Below are 25,138 nucleotides of genomic sequence, written 5' to 3'. Positions count from 1 at the left end.
ATACATATACATACCACATATACATACATATATACATACATGTATACACACAGGCACACATACATACATACATGTATACACACATATACACATACACATATACACATACATACATATGCATACATACACAACATGCATACATACCACATATACATACATATACATACTACATATACATACATATATACATACATGTATACACACAGGCACACATACATACATACATGTATACACACATATACACATACATACACATATATGCATACATGCATACCCACATATACATGCACACATACACACATACACACAAATATACACACACATATACACACATACATACACACATATATATACACATACATATACACACATATGTACATATACATACACACATACATATACACACATACATACACATACACACATATACACATACATATGCACATATGCACATATACATACACACATATACACATATACACACATACATACATACACATACACACATACACCTACATATGCACATATACATACACACATATACACATATACACACATACATACACACATATACATACACACATACACACAAATACACACATACATACACACATATACATACATATAAACACACACACGCATATACACATACATATGCATACGCATACATACACAACACACACATACATACCCACATATACATACACACATACCCACATATACATACACACACATAGACACACATACATACATACACACACATATACATACACACACATACATACTCATACACACATACATATACATACACACATATGTACATACACACACACACACACACACACATACACACATATTCTTCAGCTTGGATGTGAAGTCGAACACCATAGAAAGTTCACCTCCCCACTAAGTAACGACAGGCAAGGCAGACACAGGAAGGAAAGAAGTCCAGGTAGGGTGGACTGGGGGATTTGGGCAGTTTTCTGGTCTCTACTGTCCTCTATAGAAGTGTTCCCACTCTGTAGTAAAGGGGAACTGAGACTTCTACAACGCCCTTTACTGTTTTAATAGCCTGATGACAAAGGGTCAGTTTATAAATGTGAACAGGAAGTGAGTCCACTCCTATGACTGAAAAAGTCCAAAGACACAGATAGGCATCTTGGCTGTGGCTTTTTTTTTTTTTTCAACCTTCTAGAATGGGCTTCCAGAGAAGTTTCCGTTTTGGTTTTTCTTTACTTTGTCATTTTCATACCATTACTGGAATGATTTTGAACAGTGCAAGCTATTTGGACAACCAGGCAATGTAGCTCAGAGATAGATTGCTTGCTAGCAAAGAGAAGCCTTGGGTTCCGTCCACAGCTATGGGGTGAGACAGCCCAGGGCACCTGCTGGAGTTGCCCCTAATTGTCTCCACTCCTAATTGACTCTCTTCTTACTGCACACACCCAAAGTAATGATTCACTAGGGTCAACTATGCAAGAAGTGGGGTGGCAGATGTAGAAGTGACATTTATGTGACAGGAGAGGGCACAGAATTGGGCCGAGCAAGACAATTAAAAAAATAATAATCTGCTGTGTAACCTTGGCAAGCTTCGGGCTCTCTGGGTTTCTCCTCCGTAAAGCCGGACCCAGACACGCTCTTAGCCTGGCGAAATGGGGCTAAGCGGCCTTGGCACAGGCCACTGAGACAGGTGTCGGGCGGGCCCGCCGCAGGTCCTGCCCTAGGAGCGGATTTCCCCTGCAGAATCCAGGGCTTCAGGGCGCAAACGATGGACTCGCCCCACCCTACATCCGAGGCATGCGACTGTCTCATTGGACAGCACTGCTCCGCAGGACCAACCTGCAGCCAATCAGGTCTGTAGGGCGGAGCTTCGCCTGCCGCTCGAGGAGCTCGGGCGGATGCTTTAGCGCTGCGGTGGAGTCCAGCTGTATCTGACCATCTGTGCTGGCCATGCAGGAGCCCCTGCTAAGAGCCGAGGGACTGGACTATGACACCTTCCCCGAGGCGCCCGCGTCGCCTGAAGAGAAGGCACGGGCCGGGTGAGAGTCTCAGGGTGTGGGGGTAGGAGGGTGGGATGGCCTTATCTCCAGGCAGACGGCACATTATCTCGGGCCCGCTACTGACTTCTGGTGAGTGGCCACCAAGAGTCATCTGACTCTTACCGCATGCTCCCAAGTCCCATCTATTTAAAGAATTGGACCACCAAAGAGAAGAGAGCCTCCAAAGGAATACTGGGTGGGGTCCCCACCTGTCACAGATAGGGAGAGGACAAGGGTCTTGCCTAAGATCACAGAACAAGCTTTGAGCATCATAACAGGAGGCAAAACTCACAGTTTTATTTTTTTCTGAAGAAAAAGGGGCCCTAGTCCCAGTTGACAGCCTGGGAATTTCACAGAGCTGCTCAGTTACAATTTGACCAGCCCTGGACCCAGGCCTCTCCCGGCTGTCTGCTGAGCTGAATGGCCATGGGCTCAGGGAAGGCAGCAATCTGGGAAACCAGGATCCATTTAAAGGACTTGACCTTGGTCCTTTGGTTACACACCATTTCCCACCAGGGCCTTGCAAAACAGAAGGGTGTTCCTGGCCACCTTCGCTGCCGTGCTGGGCAATTTCAGCTTTGGGTATGCCCTGGTCTACACATCTCCAGTCATCCCTGCGCTGAAGCGCTCTTCTGACCCAGCACTACGCCTGGACAAAATCCAGGCATCCTGGTTTGGGGTGAGGCCTGTTCTCTAAATCAGATGGGGGAGTGGAGGGAGAATGGACTTACTCAGCCTTGGAACCTCCCTTAGAGTACTGGTACCCCTCCCTAACACACACTCCTGTCTGCTAGTGGTGATGCCAAGGCCCATGAGGAAGTGACATCCTGCAGAGATGTGGGGAGGGGCTGAGGGGACATTTCCCAACCCCATACGACAGCCAGGCTGCTGCAGCAGAGCCGACATCCTCCTGGGTACCTGGAGACAGGCACAGCAGGTGCTAGCGGGGACGCGAGGTGCCCTATGGACAAGAACAGAGTGTGGCTGAACAGAGAAGAACCCAGGGGCCCAAGACTTTGATATTAGAACGTCAGTAGACCCTGAGTTAGAACTGCGGCTTGACAACAAGGCTGGAAAGATTTAGGGTCTCCTGAGCATTTAAAATGGGGTGGGCACGTGCAGGGCACACACAGCCTACGCTGAGCGCATGCCAGGCACTTGGTGAATTAGTTTCATCCCTGAGATCAACTGTGTTCCCCTCATAACACAGCTAAGGAGCTGAGACTTAAGAGGCCATGCTGTTTGCCCTGGTCCCTCTGCTTGTGAGTGGCAAACTCCAGGCAAATTCTTTGTTCCTCAGCAACTCCAGGGACTCCCAAATCTTAAAAGTCCCAGGCCTTCGGGTCACAGGGCTCTCTTTGGTAGTGTGTGAGCCACAGAGATCGACTTTAACCTCCAGACTTGGGAGGCTGAAGGGGGATGATCATGTTCTTGAAGCCTGCTTGGGCCCAAAAGAATATCGGACACTCCTAGACAAAGCCACTGTTGACAGGCGGCCCCATTGCCCCTCTAGAGGAGAACAGTAGCCATGGCACCTTTACATCCAGTTGTCCACAGGCTGCCATACACCTCTGCCCACGGGGGACTCTAGCAATGAATGCCTGGCTTCTGGGCTAGCTCTGGAGGAACTTTCTCTAGACTCTGGTAGGGGTGAGAGCGCTTAAAGCCATTGTGTCTTCTTGTACCCCTGCAGTCCGTGTTCACCCTGGGTGCCGCCGCTGGGGGCCTCAGTGCTATGCTACTCAATGACCTCTTGGGCCGGAAGCTCAGCATCATGTTTTCCGCTGTCCCCTCGGCCATTGGCTATGCACTCATGGCTGGTGCCCGTGGCCTCTGGATGCTTCTGCTGGGGAGGATGCTGACAGGCTTTGCCGGGGGACTCACTGCTGCCTGCATCCCGGTAAGACCAGATGTCCCCACTGCCTTGGCGCTGTTCTGGGCTACCCCTGCCTCTGAGCCTTTGTTCCATGAGAGTGTGTGGGGTCCCCAAGATTGCCCAGAGAATCTCAGCTCCCTCCATCAAAGCAGCTGACATCACTGTCACTCAAAAACTTCCTACTCTTGCGTTTTAACCTCAGTTCGATGCATTGCTCAACTGAAGAAAATTTGCATTGCACAAGGGATGTGAGGGGAAGTTCCTGCCCAGCCCCACCACAACTGCTTACCTCATGCAGCCCTCCATACACACACCTATCCTCTGGCAAGTCCAAAGGGAAAAGAAGTCAGTAGGGTAAATACAGACACCTGCTCAGCCCCAACTCTGAAGACCCTGGGCTTTTTTTGAGTCCCTGCCCTCATCCAAAGCACCAAAGTGGGTGCTTTTACATACTTCTTTTGCTAGGGAAGGTCAGAGCTTTGGTCAGAACAAGACCCCTACCAGCTTCTCCAGGCTCCCAAGTCCCTCTCACTAAACTCCCATGTTGGGGCCTGTACCTTACAGGTGTACGTGTCTGAGATTGCACCCCCGGGTGTTCGCGGGGCCCTGGGGGCCACGCCGCAGCTCATGGCCGTGTTTGGATCCCTGTCTCTCTATGCCCTTGGCAAGTACCATCCTGTGCTTGAGCATTCAGGTTCTGAGATGGGGGAATGGGACTCTCCCTGAAGAAACCCAGCAGTGATAAACAGGACGCCTGGTTTCCTAGCCCCAGTAGGCACCGTGTCTCTGAGCATTGAGGCCTATCCTTCTGCAGCAGCTTCGGACGGACCACCTCCCCACAGCACAGGGGTGTCCTGTTAGTTCATGGGGGGAGCCCATACAGGAGTTTGCCTGCCTGGGTGGTGGGGGTGAGACACCCAGGTCCAGCCTTCCCACTATTCTCCCACTATACTGAGACCGTGTAAGGATCTCACTTTAGTACCAGGGTCCAGGCAATTCTTTTTTTTTTTTTAAAGATTTATTCATTTATTACATATAAGTACACTGTAGCTGTCTTCAGACACACCAGAAGAGGGTATCGGATCTCTTTACAGATGGTTGTGAGCCACCATGTGGTTGCTGGGAATTGAACTCAGGACCTCTGGAAGAGTAGTCGGGTGCTCTTAATCGCTGAGCCATCTCTCCAGCCCCAGGCAATTCTTAAAGTCCCACATTGCCCCTCCTACAGGGACTTGGGCAGTCGGGAAGCTAGGCTGGGAGAGCAACAGAGGGCCCATCTGCTCACCGAAGCCTCTCTCACCAGGTCTTCTGCTGCCTTGGCGATGGCTTGCCGTGGCCGGGGAGGGGCCTGTTCTGGTCATGATCCTGCTGCTTAGCTTCATGCCCAACTCGCCTCGCTTCCTACTGTCTAAGAGCCGGGATGAGGAAGCACTGCAGGCGCTGATCTGGCTGCGAGCGGACTCTGAGGTCCACTGGGAGTTTGAGCAGATCCAGGACAACGTGCGGAGACAGGTGAAGCATGTGTGGTACCGCCTGGTCGGGCCCCAACCCAGGAAGCTCTGGGTAGCCTTGGACATCCACCAGGCCTCTCTGTGCTTTGGCTGCCTTTCCTCAAAGGAGAGGTTCCTGCTAGCATGCAGAGCCCATGCAGCCTCTGGTGGTTGGGCCTCTCTTGGATGAGGGAAGGAGGTCTCTCCTCGACCCGCAGGTGCCAAGACAGGGTGGCCAGGGCTGGAGAGCCTGGCATAGCCCTCAACAGACGCTTTGTGTTCCAGAGTAGCCGAGTGTCGTGGGCGGAGGCCTGGGAGCCCCGTGTGTACCGGCCTATTCTCATTACAGTGCTGATGCGTTTTCTGCAGCAGCTGACAGGCATCACTCCCATCCTCGTGTACCTACAGACCATCTTCGACAGCACGTCCGTGGTGCTGGTGAGAACCCAGGCGGCCAGCACTGCCCAGAGTCCCTAGACTGTTGAGAAGAGTGCAGGCAGGAAGTTAGGTGGCTGAGACCTAGATGCCTCTCATTCACGACCTGCCTCAATTGCATTCTTCTTAATTGAAGCTTACTGCTTTAAAATATACAGAGTAACAAAAGAAGGCACTTTGCTAGAATATGGAGGTCTTGGGATCTTGGCCCCAGACTCAGATCCCAAGTGGGCCTGTGTGGTCCCTAGGAGCTCGGTTCTTCCAGCAGTGAGGTGTGAAGATGAGAATGACTCAGATCTACCATTACTGTCCGACCAGGGTCTGTGCCCACTACAGCCAGTAGTAGACATAGTAGATAAGCCCCTGCTGGGAAACCAAATAAAGGTTGGGGCACAGAAAAAGTACCTAGGGATCGATAGCTAGGATAGCTCATAGCCAAAGGGGGGAGCAGTGACCCTGGACTTAGGGTTGAGTGTCCTTAGTGCATTAGGGTCAGGGTAGGGTGTAGGACACCAGGCCAGGTCTCTCAGCCCAGTCCCCTGCCCCACAGCCCTCCCAGCAGGATGCAGCTATAGTTGGTGCTGTGAGGCTCCTGTCTGTGCTGATTGCCGCTGTCACCATGGACCTGGCCGGCCGGAAAGTCCTGCTCTATGTGTCAGGTGAGTGTCTCCACTGTAATGTCTGCCTCTTACTCCTATAGTCACTGTGTCCACGGCAATCTCTGGGCCGTAGCCAAGTCTCCCTAGATACGGTCCGGGACCTAGCAAACGGCAGCTGCTACACACAGGTCCGCTCGTGCTCCAAGAGCAAAGGAGCCCAGCCACCCAACTCAAGGGTGTGGCATGAGGCCCTGAGCTTGCCCTTCTGTGCTGAGGGTGGAGGGCTGACCCTTTTGTAAGCCTGCCTTGCCACCTAGCAAGAGGTGCTGTGGAGCTTGGAGAGGAAGGACCTCAAGCTTGGGGGAATTTGGTCCTGAGGTACCCATGTGTCCACAGCATCCATTATGTTTGTCGCCAACCTGACGCTGGGGCTGTATGTCCAGCTTGTGCCAAGGACTCTGACCCCCAACAGCACTGTGGAGATCGTGACGCTTGGGGGCACGGAGCAGCCCCCAGCCGCGGCCTTCAACTATCTCACCCTGATACCCCTGCTGGCCACCATGCTCTTCATTATGGGTAGGAGCACCACAGTGATGGGGAGACCTGGGATGGGGACCACAAAGGTTCTATTACCGTCCTGGGTTGCCCAAGGAGTTGGGGAGTTGGAGAATAGGGTCCTCTAGCAACTCGGTCACATCATGCGATACCTCAGCTGAGATCCGCAGGGGGACAGGCAGCCCTGCCCCAGCAGGATCGTGAGATGCAGGCAAGGGGGAAACCTGAGCCCAACTGCCCCTCTCTTCTGACCAGGCTATGCCATGGGCTGGGGGCCCATCACCTGGCTCCTCATGTCTGAGGTTCTGCCCCTGCGTGCCCGTGGTGTGGCCTCAGGGCTCTGCGTGCTGGTCAGCTGGCTCACAGCCTTCGTCCTCACTAAGTACTTCCTGCTGGCAGTGGTGAGTACTTGGCCCCAGGACTCCCAGCTAGGTTTCTCTGTTAGCAGTCTCCCCTCAGCAGCCCCTGGAGAGGAGCATGGGCCTCTTAGGGGCTAAGGCTGGCCAAGGGCTGGGGCTGTTTGGAGTCAGGTTACCTCCCTGCTCCAGAATACAGCTCTGCCCATGGTACCCTGCTCAGCTGCATGGTCTGTTGACTTACTGGACGCTAGGCCTCTCCAGTGTAGCCCTGCTTCCTGACAGGAGCATGGTGTGAGGTCCCTCCTAAATATACCTTGCTCCCAGCCCCACAATCCAGCAAGCCCTGGAAACACCTGGATGCTAGCTAGCTCCAGACTCTCCCCGGGGAAGTCCAGATGGGTCAGCACAAGCCAGAACCTGCCCTGCCCATTCAATGGTCAAGGTTAAGAGGAGGCTGATGCAACATGCTGCCCACCAGGCAGCCTGAAACTCCAGGCAGGATGGCTGAGGGGCAGCTTAGGAAGAGGAGGGAGGCTGGGAGGTTTCTGAGCAGGACAGTGGTCACATGAAGGCCTCATGGGCTGCCCATAAAACTCTGGTGGAGGCCATGTCTGCTCAGTAACTCCTTCCCCGACTCCCTACTGCAGAATGCCTTCGGCCTCCAGGTGCCTTTCTTCTTCTTCTCGGCCATCTGCCTGCTCAGCCTGCTCTTCACAGGCTGCTGTGTGCCTGAGACCAGGGGCCGCTCGCTGGAGCAGATCGAGGCCTTCTTCCACACTCGCAGGATGTCCTTCAGGCCCTAGTCAGGGGCTTGCCTGTAAGGGGCCAGGCCATGTGGGCCAGGCCTGTGCACACCTGCAGCCGGGAGCAGCAGCACCCCTGCCGTCAGCCACTGCACACTTCCACCTCGGACAGGCAGTTCACCAACTGTGGGCTGGTGGGCCCCAGCAGGCAGCCCGCAGTGCTGTAATACCTCAGCTGAGATCCGCAGGGGGGCAGGCAGCCCTGCCCCAGACTGAGCAAAGGCTGTACCCAAGAACAATGCTGTTGGGACCTCCGGTCTAGTTCCTCATTCCTACAAGGAACACTTCCCATGTAGGGCCATGTTGAGGACAGAAAACAGGGATGGAGGTGGCAATGTGGCATTGTACAAGGACATTGTCACTTCCTTCTGATCAACTGGCCAGGGGGAGGACAGGGTCCTGTACCCTCAAGGGTCTGGGTACCTTGGGGAGCACTGGACCCAGTCCAACCTTGGATACCTCTAGTCTACAGACTGTTCACTGTTTTTCAAAATAAAGGAGCTGGGCCTACAGCCTCTGGGAGGAAAGGGAGTGGGATGTGTTCCAGGGAGAGGCTCCCTACCCCAGCAGCCAGGTCACCCCAACTCAGCCTGGACTGCCAGGACATTACCACAGTGCAGAGAAGGCAGCAGCCACTGCGGGCTTAAGTGCCAGTTTGCCCTCTGTGCCTAGGCTACGCCCTCTATGCCTAGGCTACTCTGAGGCGCTGTGAGCAGGCTCAGGAGAGGCGAGGCCCAGCTAGCACGGACAGGATCTCCCTGCAGTTGCAGGCACTGGGGATGGAAGGTGGCAGGCAGACTGTGCACACCAACTACAGATTTGCTTTACTCCAAAATGTAATCCAGTCGGCAAACAAACCGGGGGTGGCAAAAGGAGCCACAGGGAGACACCCAGACACAGACAAGAATGGGGCCTAGTCTGGGCTGGACAGTGCCCATGCTCAGAGGCAAAGCAGTGGGCTCTAGAGTCACTGTGCCATGGACCTGCCAAGAACCTCAGGACATAAGTGACTGACCGCCCACACTGCTCTATGTTTGGGGGCTTCTACCTTTATACCTCACCCAATGCCTGTCCAGCACAAAATGCATTTCCCCAGTGAGGTACAATTTTACTCTACATGTAGCCTTTGATTTCTACTGCCAGAGGCGGGAGGCCTGGGCAGAACTAGCCCCATCTCATGCCCATTCAAGTAACCAGAGGAGCAGGTGGGGCCTTTTCTCCTCCTGGGAGGTAGACAGGTCTTACTGTGAGCACAGGCCCCGACACATACACAGAGTACTTGAAACCCATCCCTGGCTCAAGGAAAATCGCCTCTGATGAACCGTGAAGGCACAGGTCCTCCTAAGCCAGCTACACTAGGACATTTCTGCCAGTCTAGGGTCCAGCTTGGCCAGGTTCTCTGGAGAACTGCTGCTATCCCAAATAGAATGTCCACTCCTCCTGGCCTCAGGCACTGATGAGCTAGAGATCCCCTAGAAACTTGACAACTCCAGGATGGGGTACCATGGACAAGGCCTAGTGCAGGAGGAAGGCAGGCTCAGCACCTTACACATCCTCTTCAGCCAGGCGACCAAGTGTGGCCAAGGACCCACCTAATCAGCCACTAATCCAATGTCACAGGACAGTGGGAAGGTAGCAGTGAAGAGGAAGGTTAGGGGACAAGCCAGAGCATGTCCCTGGAGCCGTGTTCCAGCAGAGCAGCTCTCCTTGCCCCAGCCATGCAGACTTATCTCTGTGGTCTGGTACCTGAGAAGGGGCCAGCTCTGTGTGAGAGGTTGATCTGGTCTCTGCCCAGCTCTTCAAAGGCTACAGGCTGCCAGGGGCAGGTTGGGAAGAATACCTGAGGTTAAGCCCACTAAGGAATCTGCCATCCCCGACGAGGAGGTTCTCAGTGCAGGCTAGCAGCAGTACACATGCCCACACATCACTCCGTAGACAGACACGCACATACACTTCCTAGCACTGAGCACTAGGGAACTTCCACCAGCCCTCTGGCCACTGCCAAGGATGCTCTTCTGGCCAGGAAGCTGCATCCTGGGAGTGCTGTGGATTCTCAAATGACCAGCCATCTCTCCTGCTCCTGGTGGCAGGAGCTGGCCGCAAGACACTGCTGTACTCTTCCTCTGCTCCAAGGATGGGTTCATGGAGCAGAATTAAAGCCCTAACTACCTGCACCCTTAGACCTAAAAAGGATGAAACCTGAAGTGGCTGAAGCCTGGGTGAAGCCTCTCGTGAGGACTGATGTGTTCAGGGGACACTGCTCTTAGGCCTGGGAAGGGTCACCAGCACAGCATCTGTGCCACAGGCTGACAGGAGTGAGTTCACCCCATCCATATCCCGCAGCCCAGGCCTTCAGTACTAGTGGGGCAGGAGCTCCAGGCTCAGGAGGTCCGCAGAACAGGGTAGGCACAGGCAGACTGGAGGCATGGAGACTTGCAGGTACTCCTGTCCCAGGATGTTCAGCAGAGCTGACACTCAGCCTTCTACAAGTTCACAGAGCCCAGTGGCAGTAGGCAATGAGGACAGGCGCCCTGCCTCACCTCACAGTTCCCCCTCGAATGTCTCAGCCAGCTTCTCCTCATCCGCCTGCTGCCTCTGCTGCTGGATCCGAGCATAAGAAATGGCATCTCCCCTGCAGAGAGAGAAGCAGGTGTTCTGTAGGCCTCGCCCTCCCACCTCCAACCCCCAGGCTGCATCCCAGACATAACCAGATTCCCCCAGGACTGTGCTCCCCAGGGGCCACTGTCAAAGGGGAGGCAGAGGTTTGCTACTCTGAGGGGCGCGTGTTGCCTGGCACTGACGGAGCCGAAGGGAAGAGGTGGCAGTCGGCTGCAATGTCTGCTGCATACCTATGTGCAAGCCAGTCAAGAGGGACCACTGAGGCTGTCCCTCATTTCTTGCCTCTGTTCCTGAGCACAGAGAACTCACTTGTGGCCACTGCATAACAACTAGACAAAGGGTCCCACTCAGACCTTTCCCTCTTCAGGTGGGAGAGCAGGGGCAGCAGAGGAGGCCCCACCCCGGGACTGGGCTGTAGACGCACTTTTTGCCCAGGGCAGACAGTCCGTACAGCACCCCCGTGGCGAAGGCGATGGCGTTGCCCAGCAGTGTAGTCAGGGTCAGGCTCATGACGATGGGGACGATGGCCATCCTAGGAGAAAACAGACATCCCTAAAATCCCACCTTTTCTGGGGACAGTCCAAAACCGTATCAGGTCTTGCGGCAAGATCTGTAACCCACACAGGGTTAAATAGCAAAGAGCTGGGTAAATGACCATTAAAACAGAGAGGCTGGGCCCAGAGGGTCTGGGGTATGGTCCAGCTGTACAGCCCTGTGACCAAGTTAGCTTGTCAAAGCTCCATTCCACTGGGTCAAGCCTGAGATCCTGCCATCAGGGTGAGGGCTGATGGCCAGTTACCCTACACCCATATCCCGAGCACTGAACGAACACACTCATCAGTACAGCAACCCTGGGCCAGCTGTGCCTCCACAACCCCCCACCCCCATACCCCAAGGAACACTGGTCCCAACGCAACTGAGGGGCTTCAGTAGCAGCCTGGCGCCACCTAGTGGTGGCTCCATTCAGCGCTAAGGACCTCTGCAGCTCAATCCTGAGGGATGGTATTTTTCCAACATGAGGTGAATTGTGGAAATGCTGACCCAGGAAGATGATGGAGCTTGCAGTTCAGCCCTCAGTCCAGTCATTTCTGGAGAGGAGGCTCACTGGGCAGGAGGATGACACTCAGAGCCAACTGCACTCCTTGGATTTCAAGTGTAGATGCCTGTGTAGCAGAATGCTTCCAAGCGCAGGGGGTCCTTGACTTGGATGGTTGTGATTGTGGTCCTCAGCAGACACTGACTAGAATTCTGCCACCCAAGCTTTATGGGTCACCTTATAAGATGTCATACCAGGTCACCATAGCCCACATCAAAGCTTCAAGCATGGTGAAGTTTAGCAACAGCCGTGTTTGGTAGGGGAAGTGTGCTACCCTGTTTTCCACATGATATTTGTTTATCAAAAGGGAAACCAAGTTGAGGATCCCCTATAACAAAATAATAGAAATCACGGGGCAAAAGACCACAGGAGGAAAACCGTTAACATTAAAGGCAAGTGACCGGCTGGAAAATCGGAGTGGAAAACGAAACAAAGGAATGCGAGGTCTTTAATACTGAAAACTGCAAAGTCGTACATTAAAGCTCTCCTCGTACATTAAAGCTCTCCAGGGAGTGGGCCAGAAGCTACATAGGAGGGAATCGTACTTCTCAGACATATGAAGGTGGCACTGGGCACTGCGTGGGGAGGGGAGGGATGCCCAGATGGCCTCTCAGGAAAGCAGCTGAGTCACGGATGTTAAGGTCTTTTGAACGATCGTAATCTTTAGTCTGGTGATTCCACACCTGGAAACATCTCCTAAGGAGTGGCTTGGCCAACGGATGTTCCCCAGACTTGAGTGACACCAGCTGACAAATTAAGACAAAGCCAGAATGTCCAGCTGAACAATGCACTTAACAGGAAAAGGAATGTCATCATTTCTGTGACCGTGCTGAAAATGTTGATACCGCGGTAAGTCAAAAGCGCAGGTACAAACGTAGGTATAACAGTTATAAGCATGTCAAAGATGAGCTTCAAAAGTGTCTGCACAGACTGCAGGACACATGCCGATAGATGGATAGGCAGCGAGGTCTGGAGCAGCCATTTTTTACTTTACAAATGACTTTTGGTAAACATACATTATTGTCAGCATCATGACAACACATCTTAAAAACCCAAAGACAGCCAGGCGTGGTGGCGCACGCCTTTAATCCCAGCACTCAGGAGGCAGAGACAGATGGATCTCTGTGCGTTCAAGGCCAGCTAGGTCTCCAGAACAAGACCATCTCTAATACAGAGGGAAAAGAAAAGACAAGGAAGGGGTGGGGGATGGCTTAGCTGGCAAAGTGCCTGCTGCACGTGCACCAGGGCCTGTTTGGATCCCCATTCAGACCCAGGTACGTTGGGGCTGGTGAGGTGGAATCAGGTGGATTCCTAGAGCTCACTGGCTCAGAAGTCAAATATGTGTGCTCTGGTTCAGTGAGAGACCCTGTCTTTAAAATCAAGTAGAAAGTGACTGAGGAAAATACCTGATGTCCACATTAGTATTTTCCACACACATGTACACATACATGTATGTATGCATGCATGTACACATGCATGTGTGCACGCACGTGTGGGTACACACACACACCATGCTACACTGATTAGAATTTTGTGACCCTATGATCCCCTGAGATCTAGACACATCAGAAAACTGCCAGCAAGCACACACTCATTCTGAGTTCTTCACTGCAGAAGCCCCTGAGCCTCCACCAATCCAGAGGCTAACCTGATCTTAAAGACAACACGGTAATTATGAATGTTGCTGCCTAGCTGGGTTCTCATGGAAAAGCCCTTCTTTAGAGGTACTGAATTTATCTTGGAAGAGCTGCCGTCTGGCACGCTGCACTTGTCAGAACCAGAAGGAGAGGTGTGTACTTAGAGGGAAACAGTGCTCACTGCTCTGCAGGCTCACATCTGGACCTCTGGTTGGCCACACTCCTCCCAAGGCTTCGCACTGCCTATACACCGACCCCAGCTGCTCCCCTGCTCTCCCACGAGAGATCTTAGAACACTTGTGTGGCCACAGCTGCCATCTGAGCTCCCAAAGGCAGATACTGGGTCCCATTCGTTAGTACCTGTTATTGGATGGGCCAGTGGCTGTGTCCACGGCTATCAAATAAAAGCTTCTGCAGAAGAAAGGGCGTCTCTAGCTGCTCCTGCCCCATCTACCTCACCAACACCTGTTTTAATCAGCAGGAGTTTGGGAACCAGGCCATAGGCCCCGCCCAACAGCCCCTCACCCGCAGTAGAAGACGGCCTTCTGCCAGGAGCGCAGCCGGTCAACCTTCTCAGCTACTGTGTTTGCAAACTCCACAAACTGGCAGCAGAAGGGGGCCTCACACAGCAACAGGATAAAGGCGTTCATGCTGCAGGGGCGAAGGTAGAAAGGACAATGATAGTTTACAACCAGGAGCTGCAATAGCTCTCATGCCAGTGGCTCAAGGAACACTGCCATCTCAGAGGCCCTGAACTCCATAAACACCCAGATACTACAGGGTACCAGTTTCCGCCAAGCAGTTCCACAACCCAACCCGCCCTGCCCCACGGCTGCCCCAGCATCCTAACCACCCAAGCATCCCGGTGGAAGAGCCTGATCTCGTTATTGATCCAAAAGTGAAATGAAGAACTAAGATTGCCTCCATAATCTTGAGCCAGCAGCACGTTAGCCCACAGAACTTAGCCACACCTCCCGTTGTTAGTACTGTCTCCATAGTCACTAACACTGACATCAAGGGCAGGCTGCCCCCAGCAGAAATGCAAGGGCTGGCTGGGCCACTGAGCCACTGAGGACTACCCATGGCCTGAGCTGGGAGCATGTGGGTCGGGGAGACAGAGAGGCAGGGTAGTGGGATGCTCATGCTGGGAGCCTTTAGCCCCGCCCAGTTGCTGGAAGCACGTAAGCTGCTGGTGCTAACGGCCTTTGCTCCCACAGGTGAGCACTAGCAAATGCTACTGTGCAGTGCCCCCCATGCATCTGAACAGCCCTCACTCTGTCACCCCTTTCCCTGCGACCTAGCTGCCCAGGAGGAGGGTGAAAAGGGGCTCCCTGGGGATGCTATAGCCACCAGTTCCACCTGTACCTGCCTCCTACCTCTAGCCCTGCTAATGGCCTCACAGCTGCCTACCCTCCTCTCTGTCATAAACCCTCAATTCTGACCTTACACACCATGGCCCTGAACTCTCACAGAGAAGGGCCCATTGTAGTAGACCAGGAGTCTACAGTGTCTGGCTGAGTAGACGCTGCGACTGTGTTTGGTGTCCTTGTCCCCAATAAAGGCTCAAGCAGCTCTCAGGAAACCTTGGAGCGGGAAGCGGGATGAGACCTGCACCACATGCCTCGAACCCCACCGAAGCAGGACATCCGCAGCTACTCACATCATCCACACCCCAGCTGCGATGTTCAGAGGGTGGATCGTGACGCAGTTGAAGAGTCCAGAGATGGCACAGGCTTCAAAACAAAAGACAATGGGCAGGAGTTAGCAGAGCACGGCAGAGCTCGCAGAAGGATGTCGGGGCAGACACTGAGAACACACGGGGCTCCCTTTAGATGCTCAGCCTTAGGGCTTCCCTCAGCAACCACCATCACCCAAACAGTGGAGAGTACTAAATCTACATCCGAAGCTCAAGTCTAGCTATTCTCGTACCTGGGGATATAAAGGCCACACCCTTCTCAAACCTAAGCTCCAATGGGCCAGCCCTTAGTTCCAGGTCATTATCAAACCCTCTCAAGGAGTCAGGCCTGGGGGCTGGGGGAAGGCCGGAGAGATGGGTCAGAGGTTAGGAGCACTGACTGTTCTTCCAGAGGCCTGAGTTCAATTTCCAGGAGCCACTTATGTGGGTCACAACCACTATGACGGGTTCCGATGCCCTCTTCTGGTGTGTCTGAAGACAGTGTGTTCACATATATAAAATAAATAAATCTTAAAAAAAACAAAGTCAGGCCTGTCCCGACTTCACTGAGAGCCTTAGCAAGGCTGCCTACCGGCATCTACTAGGTAGTGTTCTGACTTGGAAAACGACACTCAGATTTATTTGGGGTTATTCTGTTTTTTATGCCTTCTTAGTAAGGGTGTTTTGTTTTGTTTTCCTTTGAGACAGAGTCCTCCTGCTCTATAGCTCAAGCTGACCTCAAACACTGTCTTGCTCCCTCGGCCTCCTGGGGACTGGGATTGCGAGCATGTCACACTGTCTGGCCACACCCTGAACTTGGGTCAGGACAGGGATGCCTCTCACGGTACACCAGGTAAGATCCAAATGACAATCCCACATCGAAAACATCAGCCATGTGACCCTGAGTATGTGAGTTTTCTAAGCTCATTTTTCTCTCCTACACATAGGGAGGCTATGTCCCAATACCACAAGAACAGCAAGACACCGCGAGGGGACGGGATGTGTGCTCCTCTCCAGAATGTGACTGCTCTCCAGGGTGGGACTCCAGTGAGGCTCCTCCCCTCTGACTGTACCTCGGGGTTACAGTCTGCCGCAGCCACCCAGGCTTCACCAGGAAGTCCCTCACCAGGAACTCTGCGAGCCTCTGAGGACACTCCTGGGAGCTGCCCAGCCTGGCAGGAGGCAAGCTAAGGGAGGGCAGAGTGCTGGCCCTCTGAGGCTGCAATTAGCACCAACTTATTAAACTTGCAGCAGGCCTAAGTCACCTGATCCCTCCACTGGGCCTGGAATTCCACCATTTTCCATATTCCCATGTTACACTATGCAAATGGAAGCTGATGCAGGAGAATGGACCCAAGGACCTACTCTTCTGAGTGGCACAACTTCTGTCACAAAGTCTTCTCTAGTAAAGAACTCAAAGCAGCACTCATCCACGTGTGACAGCGTGACAGCAGCAAAGCTCCCAGGGCCACAGAAGTGAGGGGCTGTCCACCTTCTGCCTGTGTGGATCTAGGCTGGGTCTCACCCGAGGGGCCTGCAGCCCTGTCATCAGCATCCCACCTGCAGCGCTGCTCCACTGTGCTGTTCAGCAGAGCCAGCTTTGGGAAGACCAGGTCACAACCGGGACGAACAGGAGTCCTTTGACAACCAAGGACTCAATCCATCTATCCACTTGGGGAACTAATGCTCGTGTCTTCCACGAAAGGGAGATGTCACTATACAACTCTTTCCTCCTCAGAGCTGCTGTGTACAGAGGCCTTTGTGACCAGAATAAATCCCTCCAATAAGTAAGCAAACCCCTTAGAATAGCTTTCATTCCAAGAGAGGATAGGCCACAGCTCCTGTCAAACCCCTATTGAGTTTTTAAAGAAAATACACATTTTCCTTCCTTCCTGTGATATGCCAGTGTTCAAAACCTTGATGCACGCCCATCCCCATCTGCAGGTTCAGGAGAAAACTGAAGTTATTGCCACAGGTCTCCCCTAAGGTTTCACCAATGGCTTGTCCCAGTGGGAGGGTTGGGAGGCCTTCTGGAGTAGCACAGACACCCATGTTAGGAAGCACAGGACTGGGTGGGATTTCCAAAGTCAATCTAATCTAGAAGTCACCAGGGTCAGTGAATCATCGAGATGGAGGGAGGGTAGCCGCCTACAGGTCACGGTCAGGATCTTCCTTGTTTCTGCACCCCTTAACACCACACTGAAATAGCTAACTGCACTGGAGAGGGTTTGATCAACCTTGGCAGACTCCCTCTGGAGCTGCCCTGTCAGGGCAGCCCATACCTAACCCTACCCTATCCATCTGACCAGCAAGATCATCTGGACAGAAGGGGCTCCAAGATACTCCAGGACAATAGATGGGTCTGCCCCTACCCACACAGTCCCTGCTCCGGTACCAGATAGGCAGTGGCGTCCTGGACCTTCCTTTCCTGAGACCAGCACTCACCCGGACTTCTAGGAATTTACAATGAAAGGGATACATAGGATTTAGCAAACACATTAGGTTCAAAGGTTTTGTTTGGAAGGCCAGCAACACAGCTGTACTTAAGAGGCGGACCTGCCTTCCTCGTTTATTCTTTTGGAGCTTGAGCAGAGAAAGCTTGCTGGTGTGGAGGATACCGGGCTGGCGAGAAGCATTAGGAGAGTGTAGACAGTAAGAACCCGAGGAGAAGCTGCCTCTCTGCCCACTGCCCAGCCACCCTGAGGGGCCACCCTCCTCCTGGCACCATCTGACCCTCAAGCAAACTTCCCAGCCCCCCATTTATGAACAAGTTTTGTTCAAAGGCTGGGAATTTGTCAGTCCCACCGCAGCCCAGGTGAGCATCACCAGGCCGAGGTGGGACCGGGAAGGGGCAGACGCGCATTCTCCGTGAGTCACATCACCTCTGGCCAAGGCCAGAACAGCTTGGCTGTAGCCTTCGAGGCGGCGGACTGCAGGCCTGAGGTCGGGAGCCATGGCAACCCCGGGGACGCCCGCTCCCCGGACGCGATACTCACACACTGCCCCTAGCACTCCCGCCAGGCGGCACAGCCACCGGTACCACCATGTCATGCCCTCCTCTTGCGCCGGCGGGACTGGGCCGGCGGCCGCTCCGGCGGCGACCGAGCCGCTCATGCTGAACGCTGCGCGCAGCACCGGGCGCGCACAAAGGGACGTGTCCACCCGCGCGCGGCCTTGTGGGAGAGGCGGTGATTAGCATAGGGGCGGACCCGCAGGCCATAGCCGGGGGCGGGGAGAAATGGCGGAGAAGGGGCGTGTTTACAGGTACGCTGGGTCTGGACTGGTCTTTTCTCTTCCCAAGATTGGAAGAGGTCATCTAGAAGTGGCAAAGGGTCTGTTCAGACCTCCAGGGAACCACGCCTTTCAGTAAAATAAGCTTTCAAGCCAGGCTTGCTGTGGGCAGCAAGTTATGGGAGGAAAACTCCAGTCTGGTTTCCTGTATCCTTTATTAGCCCTGAGGACTGGGATTGCTTTTCTGATCTCCAACTCCCAGTCCCCGCCCTTCTGCACCTGGAAAAGGTCACTAAAAGCGGTTCCCTTCGGCTGGCAGGCATTTGAACCTCTCAAGAGGCTAGAGTTGCATAGTCCGGGGATGGTCACCCTTTCCGGAGTAGGGCTGCCTCTCTTTCCAGCTGGCCGTTGGAGAGAAATCTAGGACAGAGCCACGCTGTTGACCTGTTCCGGTGTCCTCGGTGGGATGGTCCAATACTGGCCCTGGAAACTGGCATGCGCCTCCAGGAAGCCATGGCTAAACTCCAGTTCAGCCTCACTGCCTTCGGACTCCCAGTAGAGCACCTGCTGCCCCCAAAATGTTGTAGTCTTCAGACCGTGGATATCCCTGATCTGTGGAGAAGCAGGTAGCCAGGACAGGCCGTGAGTGATCATTATTTATAAATTCCTGGCTACTCAGAAACATGTTTGTTTCCTCACAGGAACCCGCACATGGGACACTCTGTTCTACCCAGGAAACTGAAGCTCAGAGATTTTGGGCTCCTAACCCAGAACACACAGCCAGGTGAAAGAGCGGGGATTCTGCTCAAGACTAAGTCTGAGGTGGTCTGATGGAGCATACAAAATCTCAACCCTACCTATGCTCTTCTGAAAACAAAATGAAACAAACAATACAAAAACACCAGGCATGAACATGATGCGTCTACTGCCAGACAAGGCCTTCTCTCTTCCTTCTTGCAGTAGTGCCAGGAGCACTTGTTGGTGAGTGGAGGAAACCCTCCTTCCCATTCCTTCAAATAATCTTGAAGTTTTGGATGAAAAAAATAAGCTAAACACGTTCCCTAAACCCAGCACTCCCATCCTCCTTCCTAGAGACAGCTCTTCAGAATCATATAAAAAAATTACCCCATTTTTGTCCCCATTCTGGTAGCCTCACCGAGACATAGTTGGCACTGGTCCCCTCAGAAGCAGTGCCCATGTCACTGGCCAGGGCACGGATGGCAATTCGGGCCTGTGGGGCCACACTGACAAAGACCCTGCAGGTTCCTGCCTTCCTCCCGTCTGGGCTCAGTGAGGGACTCGTGATTTCACCCCGAGGTCCAAAGAGCTGCCTGTCACATTCTGCAGGCAAAAACAAGGGTGGACTGGGTGTGGGCCACCTCAGGGAGACTACTCACATCAGGGCTGTCCCTGACCGACTCTCCCCTCCCTGCTGCTGGGCCTTTACTCTGACCACTTCTAATAGATTAGCTGCAGGCAGGGCTGGCTCAGCAGAAGTGTTTTGTACAAACCCGACGACTTAAGTCTGATTCCTAGGACCCACATGGCAGGAAAGAACCTCTAACATCCCTCCCCTGCCCCCACAAACACAGGCACAAGGAACGGGTGGCTGACGGGTGTGTAGAAGCTTTTGGTTCTTGCCACACACGCCTGATGACCTGAGTTCAATCCCAAGAACCCATGTAAAGATAAAAGGAGAAAATTGACTCCGTGGGGTTGCCCTCTGTCCTCCACACCCACATCATGCCGTGTGCGTGCCCACACACGTACATCGTAATAAGTAAGATAACTCTTAAAGGAACTGAAAGGCTTTGGTGCCCTCGGTGGGGAGAAGGGAACAGAGGATGCTTTTGGGCAGGGGCTTTTAAAAGGGGATTCAATAAACTGGGCTACACAGTACTTAAAATGCTAATTGGTAGAGAAGTTAAGTTGGATTACTCTGTCCAGTGCTCTCATCACTGGGAACCCCACTGCACCTAAGGCTCTCTTGCGGCAGACTGTCAGCATGTGAGAACTGAGAAGCAATGAGGAGGAAGCCAGTGGGCTCCAGTGGGACCTTGCCACCAGCACAGCTTATGGCTGGCAGTGGCCGAAGAGGAAGGGTGGTAACATGAAACCTTTGCAGAGGCAACACCCCTGTTCTGTCGCCTTCACGTGAGGTCTGGGCCACGCAAAAGTGTCTGGAATTGGCAAGGTAAGATATCTTCGATCATCTTGCACTTTTACATCAAAACACTGAGGTGATCAGGGGGGCTCTTAGGGGATACTGTCTGGGTTCTGGGTAAAGCGGGAATCCATGAGACGCCCCCTGGAGGAGTATATATAGTCCAGACATCTTCCTTATGGGTGCTAGCATACACATACAAGTCACAGGAAGCAGCTGAGGAGAAGGGGCTCACAGGCCTGAGGGAACCTTGGAAGAACTGAGGACCAGGGTCAAGGGAATGAGGCAGTGAGTGGCCTGAGGGATGGGGCAAGGACAGGGACCATATCTACATCCTCCCATCTGGTTCATGGCCACAGAGGAACTCTATCCTGACCACGTGGAAGATGTTGCCCGCTCCCAGTTCCCGTTGTGGCCAGCTCTCTCCTGCCCTGCCCGTGGCCCTGTTGAAAATGCCCTGTCCACAGCAATACAGACATACCCACCCAGTGAGAAGGAAGGAAGGAAGGCCCAGGCGCCTGGCATACCTTTGTAGAAGGTCCCTGGGGCAGGTTGGCTCCGGTACAGTAGCAGCACTCCACCTCCCGGCAGCACACGATGCTGCCTCACCACCACCGTGTTGGCTTTTGTGCTGAAAGTCCTGCCAGACATCTTCCAGCACATCTTCCGCCATGTGAACTTACCCCAGAGCAGCAGCAGCTCCCCTAGAAAGGGCGGGGCATTGAAGAACCAGAGCCCCCACTCCACGCTGGCGGCAGCTGCTCAGGGCTGAGCTCTGATGACCACTCTCCCCGTCACTGGCTAACGTGACAAAGTACGGGCCATGTCACCAGAGCTCTCATGCCCCCCAGTTTTCAATCTTATAAATGGAGATCCCCCACACTCCAGCCATTAAACAGCTTTTAAAAATGGAGAGTAGGAGCATAGCAGGGGCATCCTGACAGGAACGGGACACACTGGGGTTGTGCTGCCAGAGCCCAAGCCCGCTCCTCTGGATGTACCTGCTCTGCACTTGAGGGAGCTCTCGAGGATTTGGAGGGTCACCACTTCACCTAGAGGTCTCCCGATGGCTACCACACAGTCTAGCTGTCCTTGACCTCGCATGTCAATGGTTCCTGTGGGCTCCAGGTATTGCCTTCCACAGGCTCCTACCGGAGAGGAAAGGAGTGAGGTGACCAGAACAGAGCAGGGCTGGAACCTGGAGCTGGCAGGGGCTGAGAAGGGGGCTATGTGTCACAACAGTAGTCACCATCCAAGCACTAGGCCACTTCTTTGTGCTTCAGGGAAAGGAAGGTGGTGTGGTGTGTGGGCTTCAGACAGCATGGACCTGAGCTCCTGACCCTACAACCTTCAGGTTATTTGACGGGGACAGGAGTAAACGTATGATTTCTGAGCTGGAGAGATGGCTCAGTCAGTAAAGTGCTTTGTTGTAAGCATGGGGGACCTGAGTTCAGTCCCCAGAACCTACAGTTTAAAGGGCAGGTCTGGATGTTCACATTTGTCGTCCCAGCACTGAGGAGGCAGAGACAGGTGGATCCCTGGGCTCAACCAGCCAGCCTAACCTACTTGCTCCAAGCCAGTGAAAGACCCTGTCTAAAACAAGATAGTCAACGTCTGAGAAATGACACCCAAGGTTGTCCTCTGGCCTACACACGCACACACAAACATGAACATACACACACATACATAAAGAGTGTGGCTTCCCTTTGCCACTGGGAAGGAGACCCTGAGGCCAACAGAGCACGGTCTAGTGCCTGAGGGCTTATGCTGTGAGATCCCCAACAGGAAACAGGAAGAAACCTAACCAGGCTCTTCCAGGGTTTCCTGGAGCCCCAGAGACTGGGAGTCTGGGAAAAGGCTGTGGGCCTGGGCTTGGGGCTGGGACCATTGCAGAGAGGCAGCAGTAACCGCAGCCAGGGTCTGGCTGGGAAGAGTAGCTTCCTTGTGAGGCAGCGAGCTGGAGATCTTCTGCCCTGCACAGGGTCCAGCCCAGCAGCCTCTCACAGTCACTGGCTTGGGCAGGTGCTGGCAGAAGTTGGCTGGCACAGGCACTTGAGCCTGGGGTCCGAGGCAGGTGCCATGCCGGCGCTGGATGCCATCCCCACAGGAGACGGAGCACTGTCAGGAAAGAGTGGAGGAGCATGGTGAGCTTGGCAAAGAGGAGCAAGACAGGGGGACCACAGGACGCTGCGGTGTGACAGGCGCCGCACACTGGGAAGCAGCAGGTGTCTGCTTTACAGGTGAGGAGACTGGAGCTAAAGAGGCGCCTGTGTCGGGGCTCACGTGTATATGAGACCCGGGATTCTGGACTCGGAGTCCAGCCATCACTGTCTCAGCCTCTCTGCCCCTCAGAGCCTTAAAGAAGGGACCAGGGTGACCTTCTCTGCCTATGGCTCACTCGACACTGCATGGAGTGCCCTGCCCTCCTGCTGTCTCTATCTCCATCTTATGTCCAGAGTCCTTGTGGCCGAGGTGAGGTGAGGTAGGGGAGCAGTGTGTCCTACCTGTCCTGTTTCTGTGCTGCCTACACCTTTGAGTGAGCTCCTCCCAGGGGAACCAAGCCCTACCCACCTTGGCCTCTCTAGTGATTTCTTGGGTGCTTGTCACAAGATGACACTGACCTCTTCGGTATCGGGGTTTCCAGTATCTGTTGACCCCATGCCTCTTGAAGCCCAGCTGTCTGAGTCTCCATGCCTCACTGTGTCCCTGGCTCTAAGGGTACAGGACAGCAGACTCTCCCCTCCTTCCAGGGGCCATAGTGAATAAGGACCCTAGAACCCCCATACACAAAGATCCCTTGCTGCTGCCTTCCTTAGCCTCAACTAGAAGTCCCAGGGCCAGGTCTAGCCTTACCTCTGTCCAGGTGCTGATGTGCCACCGGTATGCACAGTCAGCAATGAGGCAGGGAACACTGGCGGGGGGCCGCACCAGAGCCTTACAGAAAGTTTCATCCACCTCATTGTCATGGCCTTGGTCAAGCTGCACGCAGGCCACCATTTGTGTGGCAGTGCCAAGGCCACAGCTGGCTGAGCACGGGCCAAGGGGCAGGACTTTCCATCTGCAGGAAGAAAAGACCCCAAGGACAGTTATTTGGGCTTCTGTGTGTAGGACTATTGAAGGACCCTCAGCTTCTTCAACAATGGTCTGCCTGGTCTCTGGTCATGGGTCTCCACTAACAGCATTGAGCTTCACTATTGCTCTTCATGTCTGTGTCGTCGATTGGCCCACTGCTACTCTGGAACCCTTGGGAACCAAGGCAGCGGGATGAGCCAGACCAAGACCACTTCAGGTGTGTATGGCCTGTACCTTATACCACTGGCATCTGATCCTGCATAGCTGCGTCCTGTGCACTGACAGATGGGCGTGGTTAACTTCTGCCCACTAGGAGCCATATCAAATAGCCCTAATTGTGACCATTAACCTGAAGTTGACTGTGTGCCCTTTGAGGCAGAATCCTGCCTGGCTGAGGGACTAGTTCCCTGCAAAGAAGAGAGACTGTGGACAGATCAGTGCAGGTTACAGAGCGACCACACAACACCTCAGTGGTAACCAGAACCCACATGTGCACGCACTTCCCATGGAACAAACAAACAAACAACGATTTAGATGGGTGTGGGGGCACATGCCTACTATCCCACAACTTGAGAGGTGAAGGCCTGAGGTTCAAGAATTCAAGGCTATCTTTAGTTACATAGAGAGTTTGGAGCTAGCCTGGGCTACAAGGCACTGTCTCAAAAAAAAAAAAAAGAAAAAAGAAAAGAAAAAAAGAAAAAGAAAGAAAAAGAAAGAAAAAAGAAAAAACCCTAAACCATTTATAATCATAACATGCAAAAATAAAAAGCACAGATAGGGAACTTTAGCAAAAACAAAGAAGGCAAGACACACATGCTGTGGGTCTCAGGTAGAGTCTAAACTACAAAATTTAAAATCATTACATATACAGAAGGAAAAGTCAAACAACTTGATTTAAAACAAACAAACAAAAAAAGACTGACAGGTGGGGCTGGAGAGATGGCTCAGTGGTTAAGAGCACTGACTGCTTTTCCAGAGGTCCTGAGTTCAAATCCCAGCAGCCACATGGTGGCTCACAACCATCTGTAATGGGATCCGATGCCCTCTTGTGGCATGCGGGTGTACGTGCAGAGAGAGCACTCATACAAGAAATAAATAAATAAACCTTTTTAACCGCCTGGCAGACTTGGTACCCACACTAAGTTCACCTAGGCTACAGAGGGAAGCTAGTGAGCATCTTGTGAGATCCTGTTTGAAATAAAAGGTAAAGAGAAGCTGGGAGCCCCAGGGTTAGATAGGTAGGGAGAGAGAGAGAGAGAGAGAGAGAGAGAGAGAGAGAGAGAGAGAGAGAGAGAGAGAGGGAGGCAGACAGACAGACAGACGTGGTGATGCACATCTTTGAGGCAGAGAGAAGTGGAGTTCCAAGCCAGCCAGGACCACATAGTGAGACCCTGTCTCATAAACATTAAATAGATTTTTTTTTTTTGGTTCTTTTTTTTCGGAGCTGGGGACCGAACCCAGGGCCTTGCGCTTCCTAGGTAAGCGCTC

General features: G+C 53.3%; 3 protein-coding genes and 1 long non-coding RNA gene across 19 annotated transcripts in view; 2 read left to right on the top strand and 2 right to left on the bottom strand.

Moving 5' to 3' along the window:
• Nucleotides 1-1,864: 1,864 nt before the first annotated feature.
• Nucleotides 1,865-8,680, top strand: Slc2a6 (solute carrier family 2 member 6). 6 transcript variants are annotated; one of them, NM_001106562.1, is made up of 10 exons: nt 1,865-2,039; nt 2,556-2,718; nt 3,733-3,939; nt 4,480-4,583; nt 5,219-5,427; nt 5,691-5,843; nt 6,391-6,499; nt 6,836-7,015; nt 7,250-7,395; nt 8,001-8,680. In NM_001106562.1, exons 4-10 carry the CDS (start codon nt 4,571-4,573, stop codon nt 8,154-8,156), a joined length of 966 nt encoding a protein of 321 aa, NP_001100032.1. In that variant the 5' UTR covers nt 1,865-2,039; nt 2,556-2,718; nt 3,733-3,939; nt 4,480-4,570; the 3' UTR covers nt 8,157-8,680. The 6 variants fall into 6 exon arrangements, with proteins under 6 accessions (NP_001100032.1, XP_063139543.1, XP_063139545.1 ...); XM_063283473.1 differs by having other exon boundaries at nt 1,866-2,039; nt 4,480-4,579; nt 8,001-8,668; XM_063283475.1 differs by having other exon boundaries at nt 1,870-2,039; nt 4,480-4,579; nt 5,775-5,843; nt 8,001-8,668.
• On the bottom strand, nt 4,915-21,194 carry Cacfd1 (calcium channel flower domain containing 1). Of its 4 annotated transcripts, NM_001106561.1 has the most exons (7): nt 21,106-21,194; nt 19,571-19,755; nt 18,180-19,026; nt 15,169-15,241; nt 14,034-14,159; nt 11,200-11,307; nt 10,388-10,788 (listed from the first exon to the last, which is right to left on the bottom strand). In NM_001106561.1, the coding sequence occupies exons 3-7, from the start codon at nt 18,295-18,297 to the stop codon at nt 10,698-10,700; spliced, it is 516 nt and encodes a 171-aa protein (NP_001100031.1). In that variant the 5' UTR covers nt 18,298-19,026; nt 19,571-19,755; nt 21,106-21,194; the 3' UTR covers nt 10,388-10,697. The 4 variants fall into 4 exon arrangements, with proteins under 4 accessions (XP_006233818.1, XP_008759855.1, NP_001100031.1 ...); XM_006233756.5 differs by lacking the exons at nt 19,571-19,755; nt 21,106-21,194 and adding an exon at nt 4,915-5,883 and having other exon boundaries at nt 10,697-10,788; nt 18,180-18,314; XM_008761633.4 differs by lacking the exons at nt 14,034-14,159; nt 19,571-19,755; nt 21,106-21,194 and having other exon boundaries at nt 8,958-10,788; nt 18,180-18,314.
• On the top strand, nt 14,153-24,899 carry LOC102548484 (uncharacterized). Its single transcript, XR_010064739.1, has 4 exons — nt 14,153-16,036; nt 16,131-18,447; nt 19,116-19,395; nt 20,362-24,899. It is a non-coding gene; the product is annotated as an uncharacterized LOC102548484 (long non-coding RNA).
• Adamts13 (ADAM metallopeptidase with thrombospondin type 1 motif, 13) overlaps nt 18,613-25,138 on the bottom strand; it is a 39,186-nt gene continuing 32,660 nt past the window's right edge. For 7 of the 8 annotated variants that reach the window (XM_039106138.2, XM_039106136.2, XM_039106131.2 and 4 more), the window contains 6 exons: nt 23,432-23,636; nt 22,384-22,696; nt 21,580-21,726; nt 21,106-21,282; nt 19,571-19,755; nt 18,613-19,026 (listed from right to left, as the gene is read on the bottom strand). In XM_039106138.2, coding sequence (XP_038962066.1) covers nt 18,835-19,026; nt 19,571-19,755; nt 21,106-21,282; nt 21,580-21,726; nt 22,384-22,696; nt 23,432-23,636 — 1,219 coding nt within the window. In that variant the 3' untranslated portion in view covers nt 18,613-18,834. The remainder of the gene's footprint in view (nt 19,027-19,570; nt 19,756-21,105; nt 21,283-21,579; nt 21,727-22,383; nt 22,697-23,431; nt 23,637-25,138) is intronic. The other variant, XM_039106137.2, reaches the window with a different exon arrangement.

This window comes from Rattus norvegicus, chromosome 3 (genome assembly GCF_036323735.1).
Source record: "Rattus norvegicus strain BN/NHsdMcwi chromosome 3, GRCr8, whole genome shotgun sequence".
NCBI classification, from domain to species: domain Eukaryota; kingdom Metazoa; phylum Chordata; class Mammalia; order Rodentia; family Muridae; genus Rattus; species Rattus norvegicus.
Note: the sequence above shows the minus strand (reverse complement) of the source record. Positions and strands in the feature narration are given on the sequence as shown.